At 36.2% G+C, this 25,154-nt stretch overlaps 3 protein-coding genes across 5 annotated transcripts in view; 2 read left to right on the top strand and 1 right to left on the bottom strand.

Moving 5' to 3' along the window:
* Positions 1 to 25,154, top strand: part of LOC111515458 (G-protein coupled receptor dmsr-1) — a 380,603-nt gene that overhangs the window by 209,300 nt on the left and 146,149 nt on the right. The gene's annotated exons all lie outside the window — the stretch shown is intronic.
* The window catches only part of LOC111515781 (UDP-glucosyltransferase 2), a 35,963-nt gene that overhangs the window by 5,308 nt on the left and 5,501 nt on the right, over positions 1 to 25,154 (bottom strand). The window lies entirely within an intron of this gene.
* LOC141484839 (uncharacterized) lies at positions 9,374 to 17,551 on the top strand. 3 transcript variants are annotated; one of them, XM_074180345.1, is made up of 7 exons: positions 9,374 to 16,382; positions 16,431 to 16,601; positions 16,651 to 16,812; positions 16,897 to 16,992; positions 17,048 to 17,131; positions 17,188 to 17,283; positions 17,334 to 17,551. In XM_074180345.1, the coding sequence occupies exons 1-7, from the start codon at positions 16,153 to 16,155 to the stop codon at positions 17,509 to 17,511; spliced, it is 1,017 nt and encodes a 338-aa protein (XP_074036446.1). In that variant the 5' UTR covers positions 9,374 to 16,152; the 3' UTR covers positions 17,512 to 17,551. The 3 variants fall into 3 exon arrangements, with proteins under 3 accessions (XP_074036446.1, XP_074036445.1, XP_074036447.1); XM_074180344.1 differs by having other exon boundaries at positions 16,864 to 16,992; XM_074180346.1 differs by lacking the exon at positions 17,048 to 17,131 and having other exon boundaries at positions 16,864 to 16,992.

The raw sequence follows: 25,154 nt of genomic DNA, 5'->3' as shown, positions 1-25,154 counted from the left end.
TCAAGTCACTGAGTTGGAATAACTTGATTCCTCACTGAGGCACAATAATTACATGAATGACTCTCCATGAAACATCCGAAAGTTTTCAAAATATGAAGAGAAAGAGAGAGACAAGAAATATGACAATGACATCTGTCATGGAATTCAGTTCAAAATTTGTTAGTCTAGGCCAAAATCATGGAACAATCAGATCAGATTTAGTGCAAGTGTGATAAGAGACATCTGCTGTTGAAGTATGCATACCAATGAGAAAACACCAAGGCCAAATTCATTAGAAAACATCCATCAAAAAAACTACGAACATCAAATATTACATTGTTGTTCTTATATATTGTTTTATTTATGTGTATTCGTATATGTATATTTTTTAACCCTATAATGATTGTTCACTGTTTATCATAATTTTAATATTTTTTTAAAAAACTTCAACATTGTTAATAATAATAATGATAACGTTTATTCACATTTGTTTTTTTCTTCACATGGTCTTTTACCTTGATCTAGTCAATTAGTAAACAAACAAAGAGAAATCCCATTTAAGACCTTACGGTTGCGCATGGGTCATCTTATTTCATTACTTTAAAAACTAATTCATGTTGAGAAAATAGAACATAGTTGAATAAACATTATAAATTTTATATACAGGGTGTCCCTAGACTTCCTTTTTTCCTCTCGGGAATGTATAGATGTGGTCAAAATATCACCAGTACTTCATATAACTTTTTTTCCTAAAATCCTTCGTTACCAAGTAACGGGCCCTCGAAGTTACAAAATGAAAAATGTTTTTCTTTGATAACTTTTCAAGTGAATATTCAAAATCATCCAAATTTTGGTAATTGACTAAACAAATGAATTCCTTCGATGAGCTTTCATGCAGGAGTCAGTTGTTTTGCTACAAAGTCAGGAACGGACTACCCCCGATGGTCCACACCCCAAAACTTTGAAATGACAGATATTTTTCAATATTTTTCAACAAATTAAGGTTACTTGGACAATTTTATGAATAAAAGTACTCGTGTGGAAAGTCGATCGGAGCAACGAGTCTTGATAAAAATGTAGTTTCACTCGACGACATCAAACCCGCTCGTCCACCATTATTTGAAATGAATAATTATCAAAGCAGAAATAATAATGATAACGTTAATTCAACAACATTTATAGTAGGATGTCAATGCCGGTTTGGCGTCATTTTGACTTCGGATGGTGAGTCGGATGGCGATGGTCCAGCAAGAAGTTGTTGGTCATTGTCGTCGGTGGTGGTGGTGTAGAAGAGTAAGACAACCCCTCAGCGAGGTTTGTGGGGGGTGGTGGTGCAAAGAGTAGTCTTTGCGTGTGTGTGGGTGTAGGAAAGAATGACAAGTGACAGGGGGGGTGTTGTGACGGGTGTTTGGTGTAGGTTTTCGTGGGTCCTACTTGTTGGACGTCTCGATTTGGGGGGTCCTCGAATTGGTCCTTGATTTCGGGGGGGTCCTCGAATTGGTCCTCGATTTGGGCCCTCGAATTGGTCCTCGATTTGGGCCCTCGAATTGGTCCTCGATTTGGGCCCTCGAGTTGGACCTCGATTTGGGCCCTCGAGTTGGACCTCGATTTGGGCCCTCGAATTAGTTCTCAATTTGGGCATAAGAGCAATAATAATAATAATAATAATAATACAGGGTGTTGATGGAAAACACATCAAATACAGGGTGTGTACGTCCAGCGTTAAATAAAAAACATAGCTGCCAACGTATAAAAGAAAAAATTTGGTCACCAGTTCCAGTAAATATGACGAGTTCATTTCACACACGAGGTGTGGTCGTCACATTAAAAACTTACAACAACAAATCAGATGGATCGTTTAGAATTGAAAAAACTCACGTTTGCATGAACCTCGTAGCGGGGGTAACTTCACAATTTTTCTCACACACACACACACACACACACACACACACACAAAATTTTCGTTTTTTCATTTCAACTCAATGAAAAATATATCAAACAGTTTCTTCGCATATGTTATTGTCATCACGTATTATTGATAAAGTAGCAAACAACAGGAAATGTCGTGATAAACGGCAATGAAATAAATCATTTAGCGGTTGTTTGTGTGTGTGAGTGAGAGAGGTCGGCGTGTCATGTGAGTGTGAGACAGATGGAGATTGGATCCAGGGTGATCCGTTTCGAAGATAAAGCCAGCGCAGTGCGGTGTTGTCGGTTGAAAAATAAAACATTGTTTATGGGTGCGATGAGGCGTTGCCATTTTTGCATGAAAAATGACGAAAGAAGAGAACAAAACATTTTTAATATTTATTATACATTTTCATTTTGGTAATATATTATAAAGCCATGTGTATAGAATATCTGCGTTTCGGAGGCTGCAATTATATTTGGTTTGACTGTGAATGTGGTGCATACATGGTGAGACACCTTCGTTGTTGCCGAATGTGGGAACCATCCACGATGTATTGTCATACTCTTCTAAATTCACAGCGTGTGTAGGTATATTCAACTCGTGAAATTTCGCAATTAGATAGTCACGTTTTTGATGTCCTCGCACATAAACGATATCGACATTTCGTAGATTTTCCATGAGGATGGCATCTAATTGATTATATTCCACATAGCCAGAGGAATACCTCAATCCATGAACGTTTCGCTCCAGGTAACAGACGGTACGGCGATCTTCTTTACTCAAACAGGAAAATGGTTTGTTTGGCAGCAATAAAAAGTTACTACACTGATTTCCAATCCTAATGGATATCTCCTTAGGATGGAATTGTTGCTCGACGGTGAAACCTTGAATATCTACAACAGCTATTCTCATGTTGACTCTGTGATTGATACTGAAGAAAAATCACATCTTCAGTTCCATTTCTTGATAATTTCGCTGAGTGGGAGTTGCTCGATGACAGTGTCGTGCACAATGATGCAATAGGCTCGTGTATTTTGTGGAAATCCCTCAGATGCTTCGATTTCAAGTTTTACATCGACACTGGAACTTTTGATGCTCTCATCCCGTCTGGAACAATCGATGATGAAGAGAGTTTTTTGTATAAAGTCGGCGGTATTGATGAGAGGATTATGTTGATTAGTCAATTTGTAGCTAAGACCGAATTGTGCGTAGTTGAAATAGGCTTGCAAAAAATTCATTTTCCCAAAATTCAGATGCATATTTTCTTTGGGGTAATTTTCACCGTTTAAAGTCAACGTTATATTAGTAATATTTATATGGTTGAATTGCGTTGGATCATTGTTGACTTTGGTGTAATCACGATCTTTTTGGAAACATACAATCACATAGCGAGGGCTTTCGAGAAACGAAGAAGTCTTGACGGCCCATATTTCATTTTTTGCACCTTGTGTGAGAGCAGGCAGCATATGAAGTTCCCATTTTCTGAACGGTATGAGAATAGGAGTGTCGGCTTGGATAGCTTTCAAAAGTTGCAATTTGATTTGATCATGAGGGAAGATTCGTTTAACTTTCAGTTCGATATTTTCAATTTCCAGCTTAACTTCAGTCTTTGGCGTACCAGGAGTCTCTTCTATTTTGAAACAGTTGCTGTCATCTCCAGCTCGTACTAATCGGATGGTGTGTTTACCATAGGAAACACATTGATAATCATTGAAAATATTCAAGAAATGCTTGATAGGTATAAGCATGTTGAACGTTAAAGATGTAGTTTGAATGATGCCGAAGCTGTTTGGGTATGTCCATCCTGAGATGGCCAAGTGTTTGATATCTTCATCGGTGTAGGTGAGGAAGCCTCTGACAGTACTAACAATTCCAACTTCACGAACTGCTTCCAATTCTTTACCATTTTGCTCATATACAGCAGATTGAAACATGAAAGCACCAGCATTATTCACAAAGGTCACTCGACCCTCTCCTTTAGTCCTCTCAACTTTTCCGCTGATAAATAGCAGGCTATCGTACAAAGCATCATAGGCATCGGATTGATTAATGTTGATTTCGATGACGTCATTATTGCGAAAAGATTTGACATACGGGTAATAGGTTCGCCATTCTACCTTTTGTATGGACTCATCGTTTTGCGGTTTTCGGAAAATGTTGAACACTTGATTGGACAACATGATAACCCAGAGATTTCAGGAATAATTTATTTTCCGTTGACAGTTGTTGTTGAATGATGTTTGAAGGTCTTGGTGAAGACTGACGTGGTGGTTGGTGATGAGTTATTCTTATAGATAGCCAGCACCATACTTTCGTTTCAATTCCAAACGAATTATTATTTCTTCGTTTCGAAAATCAATGAGTCTGGAATGTTGGTCGAGCACTCGTAATGTAATGTTGTTTATTTCGTCTCTATGTGCAATAGGTAGGTAAATGAGATGATTAGGCGTTTCGTCGATTGCGTAACCAGGATCAACATCAACAGCAAATTCGTATATCGTATGAGACGGTGTGTCGTTGTAGAAGGCTCCAAACGTAATGTTGCTATCTATATGTATGGTACGTACTTTAATGATATCCACAGGTAGATCGGATGCGTAATGCAAGTTGGGCTCGAGAAGGGTGGACGAAAAACCCAAAATGTGAGCCAAGCTATTTGCAGGTCGGAAATCGATGGAGTGTTTCAGACAGAATATTTCACTCTTTAGCGTATTATTGTTCGGCTTGAGATAGAAAAATTCTTGAGGATTTTCCTTGTATGTTTTAGGTACAATGTATTTGCTGACTAAAGCTTCAATATCACCAATTTCATAAGATCCAGAGGGGATATCGATAGTTTTTTGTTTAGTTTTGTCACCATTTTCGTAATAATAGAATTTCGTGTCTTCTTCAATGTTCGGTATACTGTTGTACGAATGGAAACTGAGCAAAGCTAAACTGTATTCTGAATCGGAATCCAATCGAATGGGTGGATTGAAATCGATGGAAAGTGTCGAAGAACGACTCGTTAGAGTTAATATCATAGACATGACTGATACATTTTTCACATGCACACACCTTAAATAAACAACAACAACAATATTTCAAATCATTTATTTCTACAATAATAGCATTCTCTTTGTGAGCTAACAGGACCATAATACATTGCATTTTGTAGCGATGATGACGCAGCTTCATGTCGATAATGGATGAAACATGGTAAACGAATCTGCAAAGCGAATCGATGTTGGTAGTCCTTTGGTAATTTATGCCATACATCCAATAATTCCCAAGGTTCAGCATTCTCAATCAAATAGTCAATCGATAGAGTTTTCAATTCAGAATCGGTTAGATCCCGCAAAGATTTATCTCTAGACATTTTTGCAGGTATTGTGAAGTAGAAATTGTAGGCACAAATGTCCACAATTACTCTGATCAAAGTTTTGATGTCGATCATTGTTATATGTAATCGTTGTACCCCTTCCCAAATATAGAACCAATTCCATTGGAGGTTTGAGATTACCAAAACTATCAAAATATTGTACAGCATTGCCGTTTTTAATGTAAGCTACCCAATGAGTGCCTGCATTCAATTGAGAATCCAAGTTCAAAACAGCGCATTCTCGCAGCCGTGGACCACAAGTTGGCAACGTATCACGCATAAAGACTCCACGAAAATGTGGTATTTTCAATTGAAGGGCACATTTTTTGATTTCCGAATCATATAATGCTCTATGGGGTAGCTTCAACAGGAGTTTTTTTGCTTTTTCAAGTAAAGACCTCGTCCTTTGCGATGATGTTGTTTTTTTAGGAACAGACCATATCCTCGAGGTGTTTTGCGTAGGTACAAACCGGAGCCCAAATGTTCCATAGCTTTATTGTGACGTTGATCTTCTTCGAGTTTCTTTTTGGCATTTTTCGCATCAATCACAGTTTTTGCGATAGCGCTCGCTCCTCCTACCAATGAACCCAAAGCTGAAAGACCTGCAAATATGGGTATGAGTGGTAAAATTCCTCCGGATTTTGCTTCGAATGGAATAACTCTCGGTATACGTATCTTCTTACGTCCTCCAGCTTTCTGAACAGCCATTTTTGCCGCCTTAAGAGCGGATGCCGCGGATTTCTTTACGTCATTCGTTGTGGGCTTCCAATTTTTGATTATATTTTGCAAAATGCTGCGTCGAAATGATTTCACACGTCCCATTCCTAATTTGCGTTTGGACTTCATTACTCCGGTGACGAAAAGAGCGCTCGCTTTCTCGCCAAATGTTGCGTCTTTAGATTTCACTCGTTGCCACGCCTTTTCTTCCAGATCTTTATCAGCTCTATGTCGGGCTTCAAGAGACTTGTCTTGTGAATATGCCAAGTCGTGTTGTTTACAAGCCGAGTCTAGTGGATTAATACCAGGATCTCCTCGTGCAAGACGTTCTTGTAGTTTCGTACCAGGACCGCAATACTGATAACCAGGTAAGTGTAATTCGAATGGCAGCTTATTGATTAGCGTATTGACGACACCTTCTCCTTGATAAGTCAACATTAGGAATGATATATGACATCAATGTGCACGCTACATATTGAAGTGAAACTCCCAAACACCAATCAGAACATGGAAGTCGTTCCACAAGACAATACGTTACCCATAGACAACTTGGACTATTTGAATGATGGTGTCAAGTATCGAAATAAACATGGCAAGTTGTTGCCCAATTCGTTTCGCGCCATCATATGTGGTCCATCAGGGTGTGGAAAAACCAACACAGCATTATCGATATTATTTCATCCGAATGGAGCCAAATTCGAAAATGTCTACGTGTACTCAAAGTCGCTTTATCAACCCAAGTATCAGCTGCTTAGAGAGATATTGGAAAAAGTCAAAGGAGTTGGTTATTTCCCATTTCAAGACAACGAAGAAATTCAGAGTCCAGAGGCGGCCAAACGAAATTCCATATTCATATTCGATGATGTAGCCTGCGATGGTCAGCAGAAAATTCGTGAATATTATTCCATGGGTCGACATAAGGACATTGATGCCATCTATTTGTGTCAGACGTATTCCAAGATACCCAAACAACTAATACGTGACAATTGCAATATGATTGTATTGTTCAAGCAAGACGAAATGAATTTGAAACATGTATTCGATGAACACGTCTCTCCCGACATGTCTTTCGATGGATTCAAGAAAATGTGTGCCGAATGTTGGCGTGACAAGTATGGAACTTTTATCATTGTCAAGGAATGCGATTTGAATAAGGGGCGATATCGAAAAGGTTTCGACAAGTACATAAGTGTGTATGAATAGAGATGAAAACGTTATTCGTCAATATGAAACCACTCAGTAAAGAAGTCGATGTTGTGCGCAAGAACAAAATCAATGAAATTTCAAAAAGTATAAGAAAAAAGTATCTAGCTCTGAAATTGGGAAAGTCTGAAGAGGATGAATCTTTACAAAAGTTTTTTCAACCTATATCGAAGCCGCTGAAGGATATTGCTGAAATCTCCAAAAAATCGGTGGGCCATTTGAGACATGTCAAAAAGGAGGAGAAAGAGGAAATAAAGACGGAACCATCATTCGATCAATCTCGAGCATTTGAAGAAACACAATTTTTACCACTTGAAGATGTGGCAGAGACGTCGGGAAAGGATGATGAGGTATTCCACGAGTCGCCATCACCGCGACCATCAATAGAAAATATTTCAGAGGAGAGTATGATGGAATATCTGGAGCAATATCCACCCATATCACACAAATATGTCATGAAACACTGGGCTAAAGACGACTCAATCGATAAAATATATGGACCAGTTTATGACGAGTCCTCTTCGAAATGGATTCTCGGTAAAAACTACATTGACTTTGATAAACGTGGTAATATTACAACTGAAGGATTCGCATTCAAAGGAACTCCAGGGCTATATAATTTGATCTTTCTCGATGAACCTGAAGACTTCAATAAGGAGGATCAAGCCGCTTATAAACGTTTGTTGGACGTAACACAAGCCCACCTGAATGCCAGAGGATTTATGAAGGGAACTCAAAAATGGAAATGGTCCGGCATAATAAGACCTATGTTTCGAACTCAAACACTTGGTAAAGGTTACGATAGCAATGATGTTGTTGGTTCCAGCATTCTACAAACGAACACCATCGATACTCATCGTTGGATATATAATGACAAACCCTTCGAGTATGTGTATTGGGATGATCCGAACGAGTTATGCGATAGATTAAAGCTGCTTATAGCTTCGAAAGATGCTGGAAATACGTCACTTGACAATGAAATTACAGCTATATTCAATGAACTCAGAGAAGCCAACATTATTCAATAATAAATCATCTGAAAATGACATGTATTTTATTCCAAAAATATAATGTGATGAATAATGCGAAAACGACATGAAAATCGCACCAAAAAAATGTCAAAAATTCGATACGAAAAAAGGTTCATTTTATCAACTTTATCGTATCGAAAAAAACGTATTTTTCAAACCATCATTTCGTGCAAAAACCCATATGATTTGCATTGTAACACGCTATGAAAAATAATGCAAAAACAACATGGAAATCGCACCAAAAAAAGTCAAAAATTTGATTCGAAAAAAGCATTCATTTTGTCACCTTTATCGTATCGAAAAAATGACAAAAATTCAATGCGTGGAAACAAGCATTTTTGAACACTTTGATCACGTTGAAAAACACATATTACTACAATCATATCGATGTGGGTCACATTTCCATCATGACTATCGACAAGTTCGGGCGTAGCTCCAATAGGAAGCGAAAGCATTCTACAACATCAGCTGTAGGCAGTAGTGGAGGTTTGCTACATACACCCGATGGCAACATCGATTTTGATAATTTGAAATTGTGTAATGTGAAGAGACCTACGAACGCATCTGATGCAGTCAACAAAGAGTACATGGATGAAGTTGAGAAAAAAATTGATGTGACTATACGGAATCAAAGTGGTCAATATCAAAAACAAATGGTTCGAGTGAATGAAAATCTGACAAAAATGCGAGAGCAAGTCGATCAATGCCAACTACAAATAACGCGAGTTAATGATAAAGTAGCAAACATGAGTAATGACATTGAAAAACAGGAGAATGTGAACAAACGATTCGATCATAAATTTCAATCACTTAATACCAATTTTATTCAAATGGTACAAACAAATATGGTACGCAATAACGAGGCGGTGGTGCGTTACCAAAAATTCAATCAACAATATGTTAGTGATATTGAAAGTATTCGAGCAGATTTGCTGAAGAAAATAACAGAAATCACCGATTTGGTTCATTCGCACAAGAAAACTTTGGAAATCAAACAAAACGACATGATGGAACACTTTCAAGGTGATATTTCCAAACAAATTTCCAAAATAAATTCGGATATAGCGAAAGTACAATCTGATATCAAGGAAATCAACACGATAAAAAATGTAGTTTTTGCATCAACATAATAAAATAACAAGTTTGATAATCTCGACCATCAGTCGCGTCACATGGCTTCCAAAGACAAGATTCAACTTGTCCGTGAACTGCATAAACCAATTAGAAGAAAATTTCCTCGACGTCGTACCATTATCAAAGGCCTGGATGATCTGTGGCAGATGGACTTGGCTGAGATGAGATCCTACGCTCATCAAAATCAAAATTTCAAACTCATTCTCGTCGTCATCGATTGTTTTTCGAAATTCGTGTGGACACGACCGTTGAAATCGAAAACGGGGGAAGAAATCACAAAAACATTTTCGGATATTTTGGAACATACGAAGCGATGCCCAAAAAATTTACAAACCGATCAAGGGACCGAGTTTTACAACAATAAGTTTCAAACTTTAATGAAAAAACATGGAATAAATCACTACAATACATACAGCATCATGAAGGCTTCAATGGCTGAACGTGTCATAAGAACGTTAAAAGAAAGACTTTTCAAATATTTCAGTTTGAATGGCACCTACAAATGGTTGAATGTCTTGCCTGCAATAACGAAATCCTACAATGATACGCGACACTCAAAGACGGGCATAGAACCATCGAAAATCAACAAAGCCAACGAAAAACATATTCTCAAATCAATATACGCCCACCTGAAAATAGCTGGACCGAGAAAATTCAAGGTCGGCGATGTTGTGCGAATCAGTAAGGCAAAACATGTTTTCGAAAAAGGTTACACACCCAATTGGACTACGGAATTATTCAAAATTATCAAAGTCAACATTACCAACCCCACCACCTTTATGCTAGAAGATATGCAGGGTGCACCTATCAAGGGTGCTTTCTATGGGGAAGAATTGCAAAAAACTGCAAATCCCGATATATATCTCGTGGAAAAAGTGTTGAGAAAAAAAGGTAAAAGAATGTATGTTAAATGGTTGGGTTTGGATAACAAACACAACAGTTGGATCGAAAATGTTGATTTTGTATAGAATCTTATGAAAAACAAGCACGCTGACATAGCATTGGAGGGGCCTTTTGTGTAGAAATGATATTCAACAAACACAATATCTGAATTCGACCACGTGATCTGAAGGTATAAGAGCACATGCAAATACAAAAGGATAATCAGTTTGAAAAATGTCTCTCGATAGTGGTTATGGTAGTGGTGAAGTCGAAGTAATGTGTGATAGTGGTGATGAAGATTACAACGAAACTCTAAGCGCAATAGACAGAGCATTGGGGCAGTACGAGATGGCTGCTCGAAACGAACACCAATTACTATTGATGACATTCCCCATGTCATCTTATGAAATTCGATGTGGTCTAAGTCCATCCAGAGACTTTAGTCCATGCATCATATTGAAGCAACAATTTTCCATTCATTCCATCAATTTAACAACTTATGAATGGGCGACCCTCATTGACATTCTGCAACAAGTAAAGGAAAATTTCTTTGATTCACAAATCGATGTAAATGAATATGATCCAATCACAACACGTTGCGGGGACTACATATACGTCACACAATACATCGAAAGTGATACCAAACAAGTTTCCATTTCCAAGGATACAACAAACATGGAGCTGTTTCAACAAGATGTAAACGATGTCCTGAACACTCATATGGGAGTGCTGTCTGATCGTATCGCTTTGCTGGATGCCATAAACTTTTGTGATTATTATCGGGGTGTTTTCCATATTATTCAATCATGGTTACGTGAAAATAAAACTAATTTGACTTTGGAAGAAATTATAGAAGGTTTTTGTCAGGCCTCATCTATAGATAGTCTGTATGCTAATGCTTTACGTGAATATTCATTTTATTATAAACAAAAGCTACTGTATGATTTATGTAACAGATGAGAAAATTCAATGTTTACCTTTTTTATAGCTTAACAAACCTGGTGGTTCGCTGCCATCCTCAATTGTAAGCATACAATCGCATACTTTATAAATAAAACACATACAAAATATAATTGTTTTTTCCTTTATTCAAAATTCTCATTTCAAAAATACAACAAAAAAATCACTTTTTTATTTGTTTTATTACATCAGTATACATCAAGTAATTGTAATTGTTTTCAAGTGATATTTGAGTCTTCTAGGATACTATAGTGCCCCCAAGGTAATGTGTCATTTGAGTCTCTCAATAGAAACCGTTTGTCATCGAATGGACTCAAAGCAATTTTGTTTTGTTCAATTGAATATAAATTATGAGACTTTGACTGAATAATCCTCTGAGTTGATGTCTTTTGAATTCGTTCGAATAAACAATTCAAATAATCCTGGAAAGTTATTTTTTGTTTCACTACATTATATTTGATACCCTTTGCCTTTTTACTACATTTCCCCCCTTCAACCAAAAAAGAATACATTTTTGATCTAAGACCAATAAATTCAGTCATTATATGTCCATTATTTTCATCTTTCATTAACCCCACCACCTTTTTGTTTCTTTGAGGAATATTATATATATTATCTGTTGGATAATCACTCGTATCAAATTTATGCCAATCTTCTTTGATAGTGGCATATACATCATCACAAACGAGTTCATAAATTAGACTATCTGTATCAGTATAAAGCAATTTACAATTGTCAATACCGAATTTAGGTAACATGTATTGATAATGGAAATCATACACCACAGTTTTTGATAGGTCCAAAATAGCCATTCCAATATATAATGGTTTATCAAAAATTATCTCAGTTTTTCTCATTTCAATTGCTATCAAGTCTTTCTCTATAACAGTTCTATCAACAAATTTTGGACTTGCAATCAAATTTTTTGCTCCATACCTTCCCTCCCATTTTCTAACTAATTTAATAATTCTGTGGTTCCTTTTGTTTTCCATTGTTTTGCCAAAACAGGCATTATTCATTAGTTTATAGAGGTTTTTCTCAAAATTATTTTTTGAGGTAGCTCTTAGTTTAGTGTTGAAGTCAATGTATGACTTCAACCAAGCAGCTTGTTTGAATTTCAGAACACGATGTATTCTATTGAGAATCATTCCATTTGCTAGATACTGCTTTAAATTCCTATAATGTAAAACATACTTTTCTTTTGCAAAAAGAGTTGTCATCAATTTGGGTATTTTTGAATTTGGAGGTTTACGATGTTCTGGAGCTAACGGTAAATCTTTGTGTAAATCATGTAAATTTTCGGGATATGACAAGTCTACTTCTAAAATATAACCCTCAGATGATTCATCTGATATTTTGGTTACATCAAAATTTTCAAAATTTTCCATCCATTGAAATCCTTTATAGGGGAGATACTGACACATTGCATGACCATACAGATTATTCACATCATAGTACATAATGTATTTGGACTGTTGTGAAGAATCATAGTCAAGCATATATTTATTATTAGCCTTAGAATAACGATTAGATGTCTGAGATACACCCCCTCGAATACCCTTTTCCAAAAATAATAAAACGTCAACATCTTGTATGGTTTCCAATTTGCATTTTGTGTATTTCATCATGCAGCTCCAAGTATAACCAGGTAATGTATAAAAATGAGCAGGATCCAATTTATAAGTCATGTGACATTTATCACGAAAATTTTCGAAAACTACACTCAATAACATTATGTCAGTTTTCATGTAAAGATCGCTGTACTCCCCCAAATTTTTTATTTTAAATGAACTCCAAACATGTTGTGCATGTTCATAGTCTTCCTTACTTATACATATATCATTTAATTTACTGTAAAACTGCTCGATACTTGGTAGCTGCCCCTCACCCAACTTTTCTACATTGGTTATGTAATCATAGGGAAATACTCCTTTTCGAGTCAATAATTTGATTACATCGGTGTGTAAATACTGAAATTCGTTTTCCAAAATATGGAACTTGTCTTCAGCTAGAGTGGAAACGAGCGCATCCAAAGAGGCTCCTAAGAAACGAAATGAATCAATGAATCTGAATTTGATGTCTGTATTTTCGTCATACTTGGTGACTGAAATATATTTTTCTTTATTCATTGGCAATAGACTCAGTCGTCCATTCTTTGCCAAAGCTCTGATTATTAAATGACAATCATACCCGGAAAAATTATGAAACACCACCGGAACCACAAAAGTTTTTTTGTACAATAAGTTGCACTGCGCATGTGCAAAACCCCGAAAATCCCCATTGAAATGATTATGATCTCTTGTGATCTTATCATTGTCTCTAAAAGGTTTTTCACAAATATGACAATTTTCGGTGGCATCATTCAAATTAATGTTTTCATTCATGGGTATAATATTTTTGATTTTTGATTGAATGAGTAAAGCTTCATCCTCCATTTGTTTTGAGAACCACTCCATACAATCAGGTCCTCGATAACCTTTGAAATGAGATAGAGAGTCATCATAGGAACATTTTACATAATAACCTGCGCTATAAGCAACATGTTTTTGATAACGAGATGAATTCAAGTCTTTTTTCTCTTGGAATGGCAAAAGTAATGATTCAAAATCAGCGTATATAACAAATGGAATTTTTTCCTTAAAAACATAATCTTTGAACTGTATAAATTTTTCTTTCGAAAAAGAAATTTTACATTCATTCTTCATTTCAACACATTCAACACGGTGTGCATTCACTTTTTCTTGGCTAGTGAAATGATTCAAACAACGATCGCAAAAAAAAAGCTTGTGATCATTTTTTGATACTTGAGATGACAATAATCTAGAGAGATTCTTTATCCAACAGTAATGATATGTAATTTCAGTTTCATCCTCATCAGTTTCCAAAGACCCATATTTTTTTGGTTTCACATGATACTCATTTTGAATCAGTAGTAAATTGACATGCCTATCCATTTTATCATTAGTCAAACGAGCTGGTACTACATTAAATTTTGATTTCTTTTTTTTCTTTTCCAAAGTGTACACATTAATAGAGATATTGTTGAGCTTTTCGAATCTTGTTATTTTGTTCAACTTCATAGGCATCTCAATATCCTTCAAATTCAAAACTTGTGAGAAATGTGGGTATGAAGAAGTCCTATTTGTATTATTTCCAGAATGAATTGGATACAAAGCACTGACAATCGACCATGCGAAACAAGCATTGTCATTATTTTTAATATTGATACACGCCATTTTTTTGGCAATTTGATGTGGAAGTTCAATGAAAGATGAACCATTTCCTATTTCAAATTTATTGATATTAATTTCCAAATTGACTATACCCCTTAAAGCCCAACCACTATCTCGTTCCTGAAATTCGGATAATTTATTGAAAATTATATCTTTGATATGTTGTTGAAACCAATTTTTCAATTCACTCCCATGGTCAATAACAACATTTTTTGAATGAAAATATTTAAATTCACTCATGGATTGATTATTATTATTTTTGATATATTCCCCACAAAAAACAGAATTTACTTTAACAGGTCCTTTTTTTTTCAAAATACGAGTAATTCTATTTTTGAAAAGAAAATATGCATCTTCAAAAAATTGTTCAACATCTATGTGTTTCAAATTTATAATAACTCCAGTTCGTATGCGTCTTGCAAAAGAGGATTGAATATCCTCCCATTTTACCCTTCCACTTCTTTTCTCTTTTAATGATTCACCACCACCACCCACATGTTCATTAAATATTTTTTTGACTAACATTCGAAAGCGTTTCAAGTGAGATAAATTTGTTTGCAATTTCACAAAAGTGCCGTGAGTCACATCTGAATTCAAAATAGCTCTATTGATCAATCTAATATGTTTATTGGCTAATTTAATCCAATGTTCACGTTCTGAAATTGTGGAGGATTTTGAAATTTCAGAAAAAGCCTTTTGAAAAATGCTAATTATACCATCACTAACCACACCCATATCCTCAGCCATGGTCACAAATATCACTTGAACTTAACAATTACTAACCTTTATAATTCAATAATTTCAAATAAAATTTTTTGGGAACTATGTCCTCGAAAAACTAGTCCGTATTTCTTAGGTACGAATTTGGATAAATTTTTCTTCATCACTGGTGTGCATCTTTGTGGAAGAAAAACACTTGTCTCCTCCAAATCTATGAGGGTGGTTTCCCCATACTTGCTGTTGACAATTTTCATATCATGTATGATTTGTGGTTCGTCCTTTGGTAACTCCGATAATTTCACTGTTTCTTTCAATTCTGCAAGAGTACAGCCATTAATTTCAGAAATATCCATCTGTAAAATGAAACTATTTGAACACAAGTCCTTAAATCATGAAAAATCTACTTACATTTTTGTTTCACGATGTTGTTGTTGGTGAAAATGTGTTAAAAATTTTTTGGTAACTTCTAAGTCGTTTTTCTTAGTATTTTTAGCAAACACAGTGTGACAACGTGCTACGCTGATGATAAACTCTGCGAAAGTGATTCGACTAGGTAAATTTCTGGTATTTATGATATGAATGAAGGCGTGAAAACCACTCCCTCCCTACATGTCACAGGAAGAAACATCTTCTGTGAAAAAACATCAACTGATATCTCAAACCACATTGTTTATTGATTCTTATCACTTGAAAAAAATCCAGTTGCGAAAAAACCTCAATTGGTATATCACAGGAAGTAACTTCCTCTGGGAAAAAAACATCAACTGAAATCTCAAACCGAATTTCCGTTAACTTTTTCTTATCACAGGAAACAACTTCCTGTTTTGAACGCTACAAAATTCCTACATTCAGTTTCACACCCATTTTGATAAACCTTATCAAAAACCTACTTCCTTGTTGACAAACTGTTATGATCGAAAAATAAATTTTATTGTTCGGTCATTACCACAAAATCCTATTTTATTCATCAACCATGAAATTCTCCTTCTCCCATCTACGCTTCTATCTGCTATTTAAAACATGTTCTTTTACGTTTACAAACAATTGTCAGTTTTTCACTTCAAGTCGAGTGTTTCGAGTGTTTCAAGTGTTTTGAGTAATTGTGCTTTTTTCAATCACAATATGGTTGATGAAAATACAGAGTACCACGAAGAGGGGGACTACAATATCAGAGGATTTTGGGATTACATTTCCCTAAAAACTAATCGGTACACACCTCCAGCAGATTTGTGGACGTACTTGGAAGAAAAGTAAGTATAATGAATTTTTTTTATTGTGTTTATAATTTGAATTTTCAGTGATATCATACTGGATGATATACCAGATGGTGTGGAAATTCCAGATGATTTATTGAAACAAAAGCAAACAAGGGACATGAGAAAAAATGATGAAAAATTTTGGAATTATATCTGTTGCAAAATCAGACGGTTTACCCCTCCAAAGAATTTGATAAAATATTTATTGGATAAGTATGTATATTCAAGAGAGTGTGCAGTATTTATATTTTGATTTTTTTAGTGATTTAGACTTTTCTGACATGTCAAAGGATATTTGGATACCTGTGGAGGTATTAAATTCAACTAAACCGTTCCATTCCTCCTTAATCAAAAAAAGGAACGAATTCAATCTCAATTTGAACCTTGGTGGGATGCAGCCACAGCCTTCAACATCCAATGAAACGTGAGTTTTTTTCACATGTTTTCCAAAATTTTTATTTTCAAAATATTTCAGTTGTTCAGTGATGTTGACAGAATCACCTTTCAGCCCTTTACAACTTGAGTCAGTGATATTGACAGAATCACCTTTCAGCCCTCTACAACTTGAGATGATACCTTCACAACCTTCAACATCCAATGAAACGTGAGTTGTTTTTTCACATGTTTTCCTAAAAATTTTAATTTTCAAAATATTTCAGTTGTTCAGTGATGTTGACAGAACCACCTTTCAACCCTCTACGACTTGAGATGATACCTTCACAACCTTCAACATCCAATGAAAAGTGAGTTGTTTTTTTCACATGTTTTCCTAAAAATTTTCATTTTCAAAATATTTCAGCTGTTCAGTGATGTTGACAGAACCACCTTCCAGCTCTCTACGACTGGAGATGATACCTCCACAGCGTCCAATCCTAAACGATCCAACTGATTTGTTGTAAGTTTCCGAAACTTTTTGCTACCAAATTACTCTTAGAATACTTTCAGCTGTCAAGAGATGATGTGGATGTCCCCACCTCCACCTACATTACTACCAATCAACACACCTCATTCATCAATAATTTGCAAATATTGTGGGGTGATATTCTGCTTTTGCAAGTGGAGTCTTGAATGGCATCGATCACATCGTCAAGAAGCACATCTCTTGAGATGTTATGAAAAATGAGTATATCCCCTGATACATAAAATATACGTATTTACACAAACTTTTGCTTTTATTTAGTTTCATTGAGAGCTTTCCCCTCCCCCTACCCTCAAATCATAAAATATATTTAAAACTTCCAAATTCAAATTTTTTTTCACTTAATAGTAAAACATGTTGATGTCAAGTTATATAATTCTCTCTGCTGTTTTTCAAAATATTCTCTATATCAATCAACCCTATAATGTGAGTGAAGTATTTGTTACATTCGATAATGGTGGACATAAAAATGAATCTTGGCCCTCAAATTGGGTAAAAATGATTTCATCTACAGTCAATGATGGTCAATTGACAGTTTTGGGTGTTGAAATACCAAAAACTTCAAAATTTTGGAAATTAAGACTCATTTTTGATGATAGAACATTTGGTGATTCACATTGGAGAAATGTTAAAGAAAGATTGATTTCCACCACACACCCATCACCTCTAAAAGTTTGTGCTGAATCTGATATAAAAACAATTTCTGGTCTGATCTACTTCATTACAAGTGTATCATTCCTGCAAATATCCAAATTTTGTCTCAAATATCTACATAAGTTGAAACCACTGATTTCACAATGAAAACGGTCACTATACACGAAGAACATAATGAAATCCATTATATGATTGTTTGGAGGTTTGCCTACCATGAATCGAGAAGAAAATTTTGGGAATATTTGGCAGTTGATCGAATGCGTTTCAGGAGGCGTATTGAAGAATCTGCAAAACTTATTAATCCTATTTTAAATCAAATACATCGAAAAAATATTTATGAATCAAGATTTTTGAATAAATATTTATAATGTGTTTAATTTTTTTCATTCCAACCTGAACCACAAATCAATGAGATTGAGAAATTTCCTCTTAGCCTAAGGAAATTGTCATTTTCACGCTTAATTTCAAAACCTGGCAACGTCTCATAAGTCACATCACCGTACCATCAACGTTGGACGTACACACCCTGTATTTGATGTGTTTTCCATCAACACCCTGTATTATTATTATTATTATTATTATTATTATTGCTCTTATGCCCAAATTGAGAACTAATTCGAGGGCCCAAATCGAGGTCCAACTCGAGGGCCCAAATCGAGGTCCAACTCGAGGGCCCAAATCGAGGACCAATTCGAGGGCCCAAATCGAGGACCAATTCGAGGGCCCAAATCGAGGACCAATTCGAGGACCCCCCCGAAATCAAGGACCAATTCGAGGACCCCCCAAATCGAGACGTCCAACAAGTAGGACCCACGAAAACCTACACCAAACACCCGTCACAACACCCCCCCTGTCACTTGTCATTCTTTCCTACACCCACACACACGCAAAGACTACTCTTTGCACCACCACCCCCCACAAACCTCGCTGAGGGGTTGTCTTACTCTTCTACACCACCACCACCGACGACAATGACCAACAACTTCTTGCTGGACCATCGCCATCCGACTCACCATCCGAAGTCAAAATGACGCCAAACCGGCATTGACATCCTACTATTTATCCTGAGATGTCTACCATTATTCGAAAATATTAGTTTTTAAGGAAAATGGAAATGATAGGTAAAATGTTCATAACGAATTTTTATAATGCAAACACGTTTAACTAACGAAACTCAAGAGCCTCAAGAGCAAACAGAAATGAAAAATCCGCTACAGAAACTGCTCGATATGACCACCTTCTCTCTCTATACATTTTCTTAGTCTGCGAAGACACCCTCTCTGTACTTGAAATAGCATTCCAGGGTCGTTTCGTAAGGCTTCACAATGTAATGTTATTCTATTCAACAATGCATCTCTTGTGTGAATAGGTGTAGCGTAAACAAGGCTTTTTAGATGCCCCCACAGAAAGAAATCCAATGGATTTAAATCCGGAGACCGCGATGACCATGAATACGGCCCACCTCTACCAATCCATCTATTGTGGAAAATATGGTTCAGATGGTCACGCACAATCAAACTAAAATGAGGAGGAGCGCCATCATGCATAAACCACATATCTCTTCGGGTTTGCAATGGAACATGTTCCAAAAGTCCATTCAAATCGTTCTGAATGAACTCCAAATAACGTTCTCCATTCAATCGGTCCTGTAGAACGAATGGTCCTATAAGATGGTTTCCTATGATACCAGCCCAAACATTCACGTTGAATTTCCGTTGGTGTTTGGTTTGCAATATCCCATGGGGATTTTCTTCGGCCCATATATGGAGATTATGAGAGTTGATAACTCCATCTCTACTGAAACCTGCTTCATCAGTGAATAAAACTCGATTAATAAAAGTCATATCCTCTTTTTGGAAACTTGACAATACTTTGTTATGTAAAGATAAATAACGTTTTCATTGAGAAAATGATATCAAGTAATGAATAATAACTTCAATAATCAAGATTTGGAACGTACTTTATAATCACTAGAGGAATTTATATTCTGTAATAACTATATGGGAAAGTAGTATCAATTGATAATCAATTTATGGTGGTGAGCTTTCAGAAATGTTTCTACTTCGGAATTCATGTATATTTTTATCAATTTCGAACAAAAAGGAATGTCTTTTGCTGCGTTGGTTTATATCTGAACTTCTGTTGAGAGAGTTTCCAGATTGAATTAAGATATTCCCAGGAACAATTTCTCAGACCACTTTTTTTCAATTGTCAAAATTTCAGTTGAATTATAGTCTGCTGAGAGCACATCTGTCAAGGTTTCACCTACTATCACTTTTGTGATAAGCAATCCGATATTTGAGTAATCTTGATGTTTGACCAATATATTCACTTTTACAGTTATTAAATGGTATTGAGTAAACTAATTTCGAATTGAAGTTGTTGGGAGTTCCGTTTTCGAGTGTTGAAAACAATTTATTGACTGTGAGAATGATTCTGAAAACTTTTTCCATATTTGAATTTATGAAAATTCTACACAACTCAGGTATCTGGGATCTTGAAGTGGATTAGTCACATTTGTGATACTATTAGACTGTAAAAGAAACTGATTCATTGTGAGTATCAACAGTTCTAACATTTTAACATTCACACAAGCTCCCTGATGAAGCCAGTAACCATTGTCGAAATATCGAAATTATTATGTGTTAAGAATAAACTTGGGCTTTCCAGCTAAATGTTGATCATATGACGGTATTTCGAATTTTAAAGGAACAACTCTCATACCCTTACCATCTGCAACGAGTACAGGCACTGTTACCGCTGCTATGCCATATGAAACATAACACATGAAACAATGATAATTGATTTCAAAATTCTCCAAAGAAGAGTGTAATAATAGTTTACCGCAGCTTGTAACTTGGTCATGGAAATATTCACTACAACTGTGTAATCTAAGAGATTTTTTTTTGTCGGTCAATCATTATAAATAGTACTGAACACGAATTGTACTTATCTAATTATCTTTTATTATAGTTTTGCATATAGACATAATATGTGTTTTATGGCAATCTTTGCCCCACTATTAATATGTCTCCTCTAATTTCTCGAGTATAGAGTTTTTTGCTTGATTGTTTACGAGATTGTTCTAAACTGTTATTCAATATTAATAAATGATTGTTTTTAAGAAAATGATATGATTACTATGATTTACTTTTCACTCTTCATTGGAAAATTTTTCAGTAACAAATTTCCATTTGAAAAAATTGAGTTTTAAGCCTAAAATAAACCAGTTCGCACCAAAAAATTATTTTACGAACAACTACAGAGATACATCGTCACAAATGCGAAAATACGAAACTAATCTATCTAGTAGGTTGCTATTAGCGATAGTGACAATTGAATTGGTATGATGCTATCAGTTTGTGAATTTTCGAAATTGAATCAATACTAATTGTGTGTTGTTGTTCTGTTCTTAATTTGTTACTTTGATAATTCACTTGTTATTAAAATGGCGTACACAAATGAGGAAATGGCTGATATGCATTATGTTTACGGTTTGTCGCAGGGGAATGAGTTAGAAGCTTCTAGAAGATATGCTGAAATGTATCCTCAACGGCAGCATCCTTCACATAGAATATTTGCTCGACTTCATCAACGATTATGAGAATATGGTTTATTCGACAAAAGAACGCAGGATTGTGGTCGCCATCGAGAAGTACGAACACCACAGCTTGAGGAAGTAGTACTTAATTTGATTGAAGAACAACCTACTACCAGTACTAGCAAGATTGTTTTCCAGCTAAATGTTGATCATATGACGGTATTTCGAATTTAAAAGGAACAATTCTTATACCCTTACCATCTGCAACGAGTACAGGCACTGTTACCGCGAGACTTTCCGAACCGTCTTGAATTTTGCAATTGGATGCTGGAAATGATTACAAGAAATTGTGACTTTCTGAAGACGATAGAATTCACAGACAAATGTAGTTTTTCTTGGAACAAGATTATTAATATTCATAATTACCACATATGGGCTGATGAAAGCCCTCACGCTTTTGTCGAAACTAACCATCAAGAACAGTTTTCTCCTAACGTGTGGCTCGGAGTTATTGGGGATGATCTAATTGGGCCTCATTTTCTACCTCCTCGATTGAATGGTAGAGCATACGTTCAATTTTTAAGAGAAGTGCATCCAGTACTGCTGGAGGAAGTTCCTTTGGGTGTCAGAAGGGATATGTTTTTTATGCATGTTGGGGCTCCCACCCATTTAAGTCAAGTAGCACGTCAGCATTTCACTGAAACATATGCAAATCAGTGGATAGGTGGAGGAGGACCACAGAACTAGTCCGCTCGATCCCCGGATCTCAATCCTCTCGATTTCTCTATTTGGGGCCATTTACAGCATTTGGTTTATCGTACTCTTGTTCGCGATGTAGAGGACTTAAGAAACCGCATCATCGATGCGTGCAGGGTAATTAGAGAGACTCCAGGAATATTTGAGCGAATACGTGGGTCAATGCGCCGACGTCTAGACGCATGCGTAATGTCTGAAGGTAGACATATTGAACATTTACTATGATTTCTACATGTTGTGGGTTTTGTTATTAATAAATTCGTTTTGTTTATCACCCTTCAATCGTTTAATGCAGGTACTAACTACAAAATAACAATAAATCCAGTTCGCATTTATGACGATGTATCTCTGTAGTTGTTCGTAAAACTATTTTTTGCTGCGAACTGTTTTATTTTGGGCAAAATACCCAAGAGACATTTTTTGTTTAGAATGAAACAGGCTATCGGAAATGAATTTTTAAAAGGTGAACAAATAATAAGAAAAAAAGTAACATTGGAAATGATTTTCAGGGGTTGCGTTCTCCACCCCTCACAACCATGAGGTAAACCAAATAAATTACTGGCTAAGTGTCTTTTTGGTAGTACAAAACGTCGGGTTAATTTCAATATTGTTACTTTTTCAGTGCTTGTGAAAAAACATTGTCATACAAATTCCATGTACCCTTTTTAGGGGCTGTATCTTAACAAGGGATGCTCCAATGAAGTTTCTTTATATGAAAGATCCTATCTTTTTTTCGATGAGAAATCACCTCCTTGAATGTTTTACACGTATTCAGTTACACCCTGCATAGTCGCATAGGTTCCTAAGCAGGTTGAAATCTTTATCCTGGGTCTGCCACTGAAAACGTCTGCACCGAAACCGAAAGGTTCCGGTGCAGACAACCGGAACCTTTCGGCCAGACAAGCCTGTCGTGGAGTAACTTGACTGGAAATCTACCTATTCTTATTTCATTTCAATTGACCCGTTTTCAAATTTTCGCTTGATTTTTATTTCATTGTAATTTCATCACAGGGTGTTTTTGTCTAATATAATTGTCATTTTCAGCTATTCATTTTAATTTTCGATTTTATTTGTCATTTCAGACATTATGTCATATTAGACAATGGAAGTCCAAACTAATGATATTCATGTTTTGTCATATACTAACTAATATGTCGGCTATGCCAAATTTATCATATACGAGTTGTGTTCAAAAAATAAGGTTCACTTGATTAGATATTTTTTATTATTTCATGTTGATACACTCGTCTCGAGAATATGTTAATAGTTTCAGCTGTTCAGCATAATTAGTTTGATGGTGAGAGGCATAAAAGTTAGAAGTGTTTTGTTTGTTCGGCGATTTTCTGCTATCGAAAAAAATGAATCAAAGAATTGCCATTAAATTTTGTGTAATAATAGAATTGAGTGCTCAAACATTTTTGAAATGTTGACAGTGCCATACGGTGATTGTACCCTGAGTCAGAAAGATGTTAACAATTGGTACAAGCCTTTCGCAGAAGGTAGATATGATGTGAATGACGATGGTCACCTTTGACGCCCCAGCACATCAACAACCGATGAAAATTTCCAGAGAAAATCGTCAAATCACTATTAGAAGAGATGCTGACGTTGTCGGCATATCGATTGGCTCATGCCTTTCAGTTATTACGAAAATTTTGGGCATGAAGCGTGTGGTAGCAAAGTTTGTTTCAAAATTGTTGAATTTCTCCTAACAAAGCGTCGCATGAGCATCACTCAGGAATTGTTGAATGACGTTAACGGCGATTCAGATTTGCTCTAAACGGTCATAACTGGTGACACATCATGGGTATGTGGTCATGACATTGAAACCAAAGTCCAATCGTTATTTTTCGGTCAAAAACAACACTGTAATCATAACACAGCCACTATATTCACCAGATTTGCGACGCTGTGACTTTCTCCTGTTGAAGATTGAAGAGACATTTCAAGGGGCGTCTTTTCTCGACATTTGAAGAGATAGAAACTGAATCGCTGAGATAGCTCAAGGTCAAATCAAAAAGTGTATACCAGAACCGTAATATATGTATATTATGTTCACTGAGGTTTCGAACTGATCATGTTATTCATTCGACCTGGATGTGTCGTTTTTATCTACCATTCTGAGATTTTGAATATTGTGTTATGTGCTAAATGAATGGTTTTTCGACATTTTTTCATCATTTCTAGAGGCTATATCACGAACAAGGAGCAATCTTGCGATGCCATTGTTTATTGTTTATTTATTCAGCTCTCAAGAAATACTCATATAAACATTTTGTTTGCAATATTGTAATTTTTGATAAATAAACATTATTATTATATTATACTGCCTCGTGGGTTGGGTTACCTTTCGGGCGCGTCCTCAGGTGGCGGATGGGGAAACGGCTAGGGGACTGGAGGCCCTGTCTGGGAGCCAATGTGGTCTTACGGACGGGGTCGCCGGACTCCAGCCAACCCAAGCTAAGGTGTAAGGAATCGTGCCGACAGCTGAATGGCCGCAGAGTTACGAACGATCCCCTTGGGAAACTGGGCTAAACCCCAATCTAATCAGCCTACCTCTGGTAATGTGGGGCTCTTCCAGAGGTGACCAACTCTTCCCTTGCTACTCGTGGGAACACACATGAATGAAATAAACACAAAAACAGAAACAACGAAAACAAAACCAATCCCGAAGCTGGACAAAAGCGCTAACCTCAATCTAAGGCGATGGCTGGTGATGAACAGAAATGTCCACCACAATCTACCGCTTGGAATGAGGCTGGATACACAAAGGCCAAGGCATAAGCGTATTTGCGGCGCCGAGGCCAGAAGGAGAAAGAGAGCGAACGAGGCAGGAGTAGCAGCCGCTATAAGTGCACCCTCCTCCTCCCCCACTCGACTTCCAACAGCAAGGGCA

This window comes from Leptinotarsa decemlineata, unplaced genomic scaffold (genome assembly GCF_025532065.1).
Source record: "Leptinotarsa decemlineata unplaced genomic scaffold, Ldec_3_MD MMD2_tig00026294_RagTag_RagTag, whole genome shotgun sequence".
NCBI classification, from domain to species: domain Eukaryota; kingdom Metazoa; phylum Arthropoda; class Insecta; order Coleoptera; family Chrysomelidae; genus Leptinotarsa; species Leptinotarsa decemlineata.
This window is presented reverse-complemented; position numbering and strand designations above follow the sequence as displayed.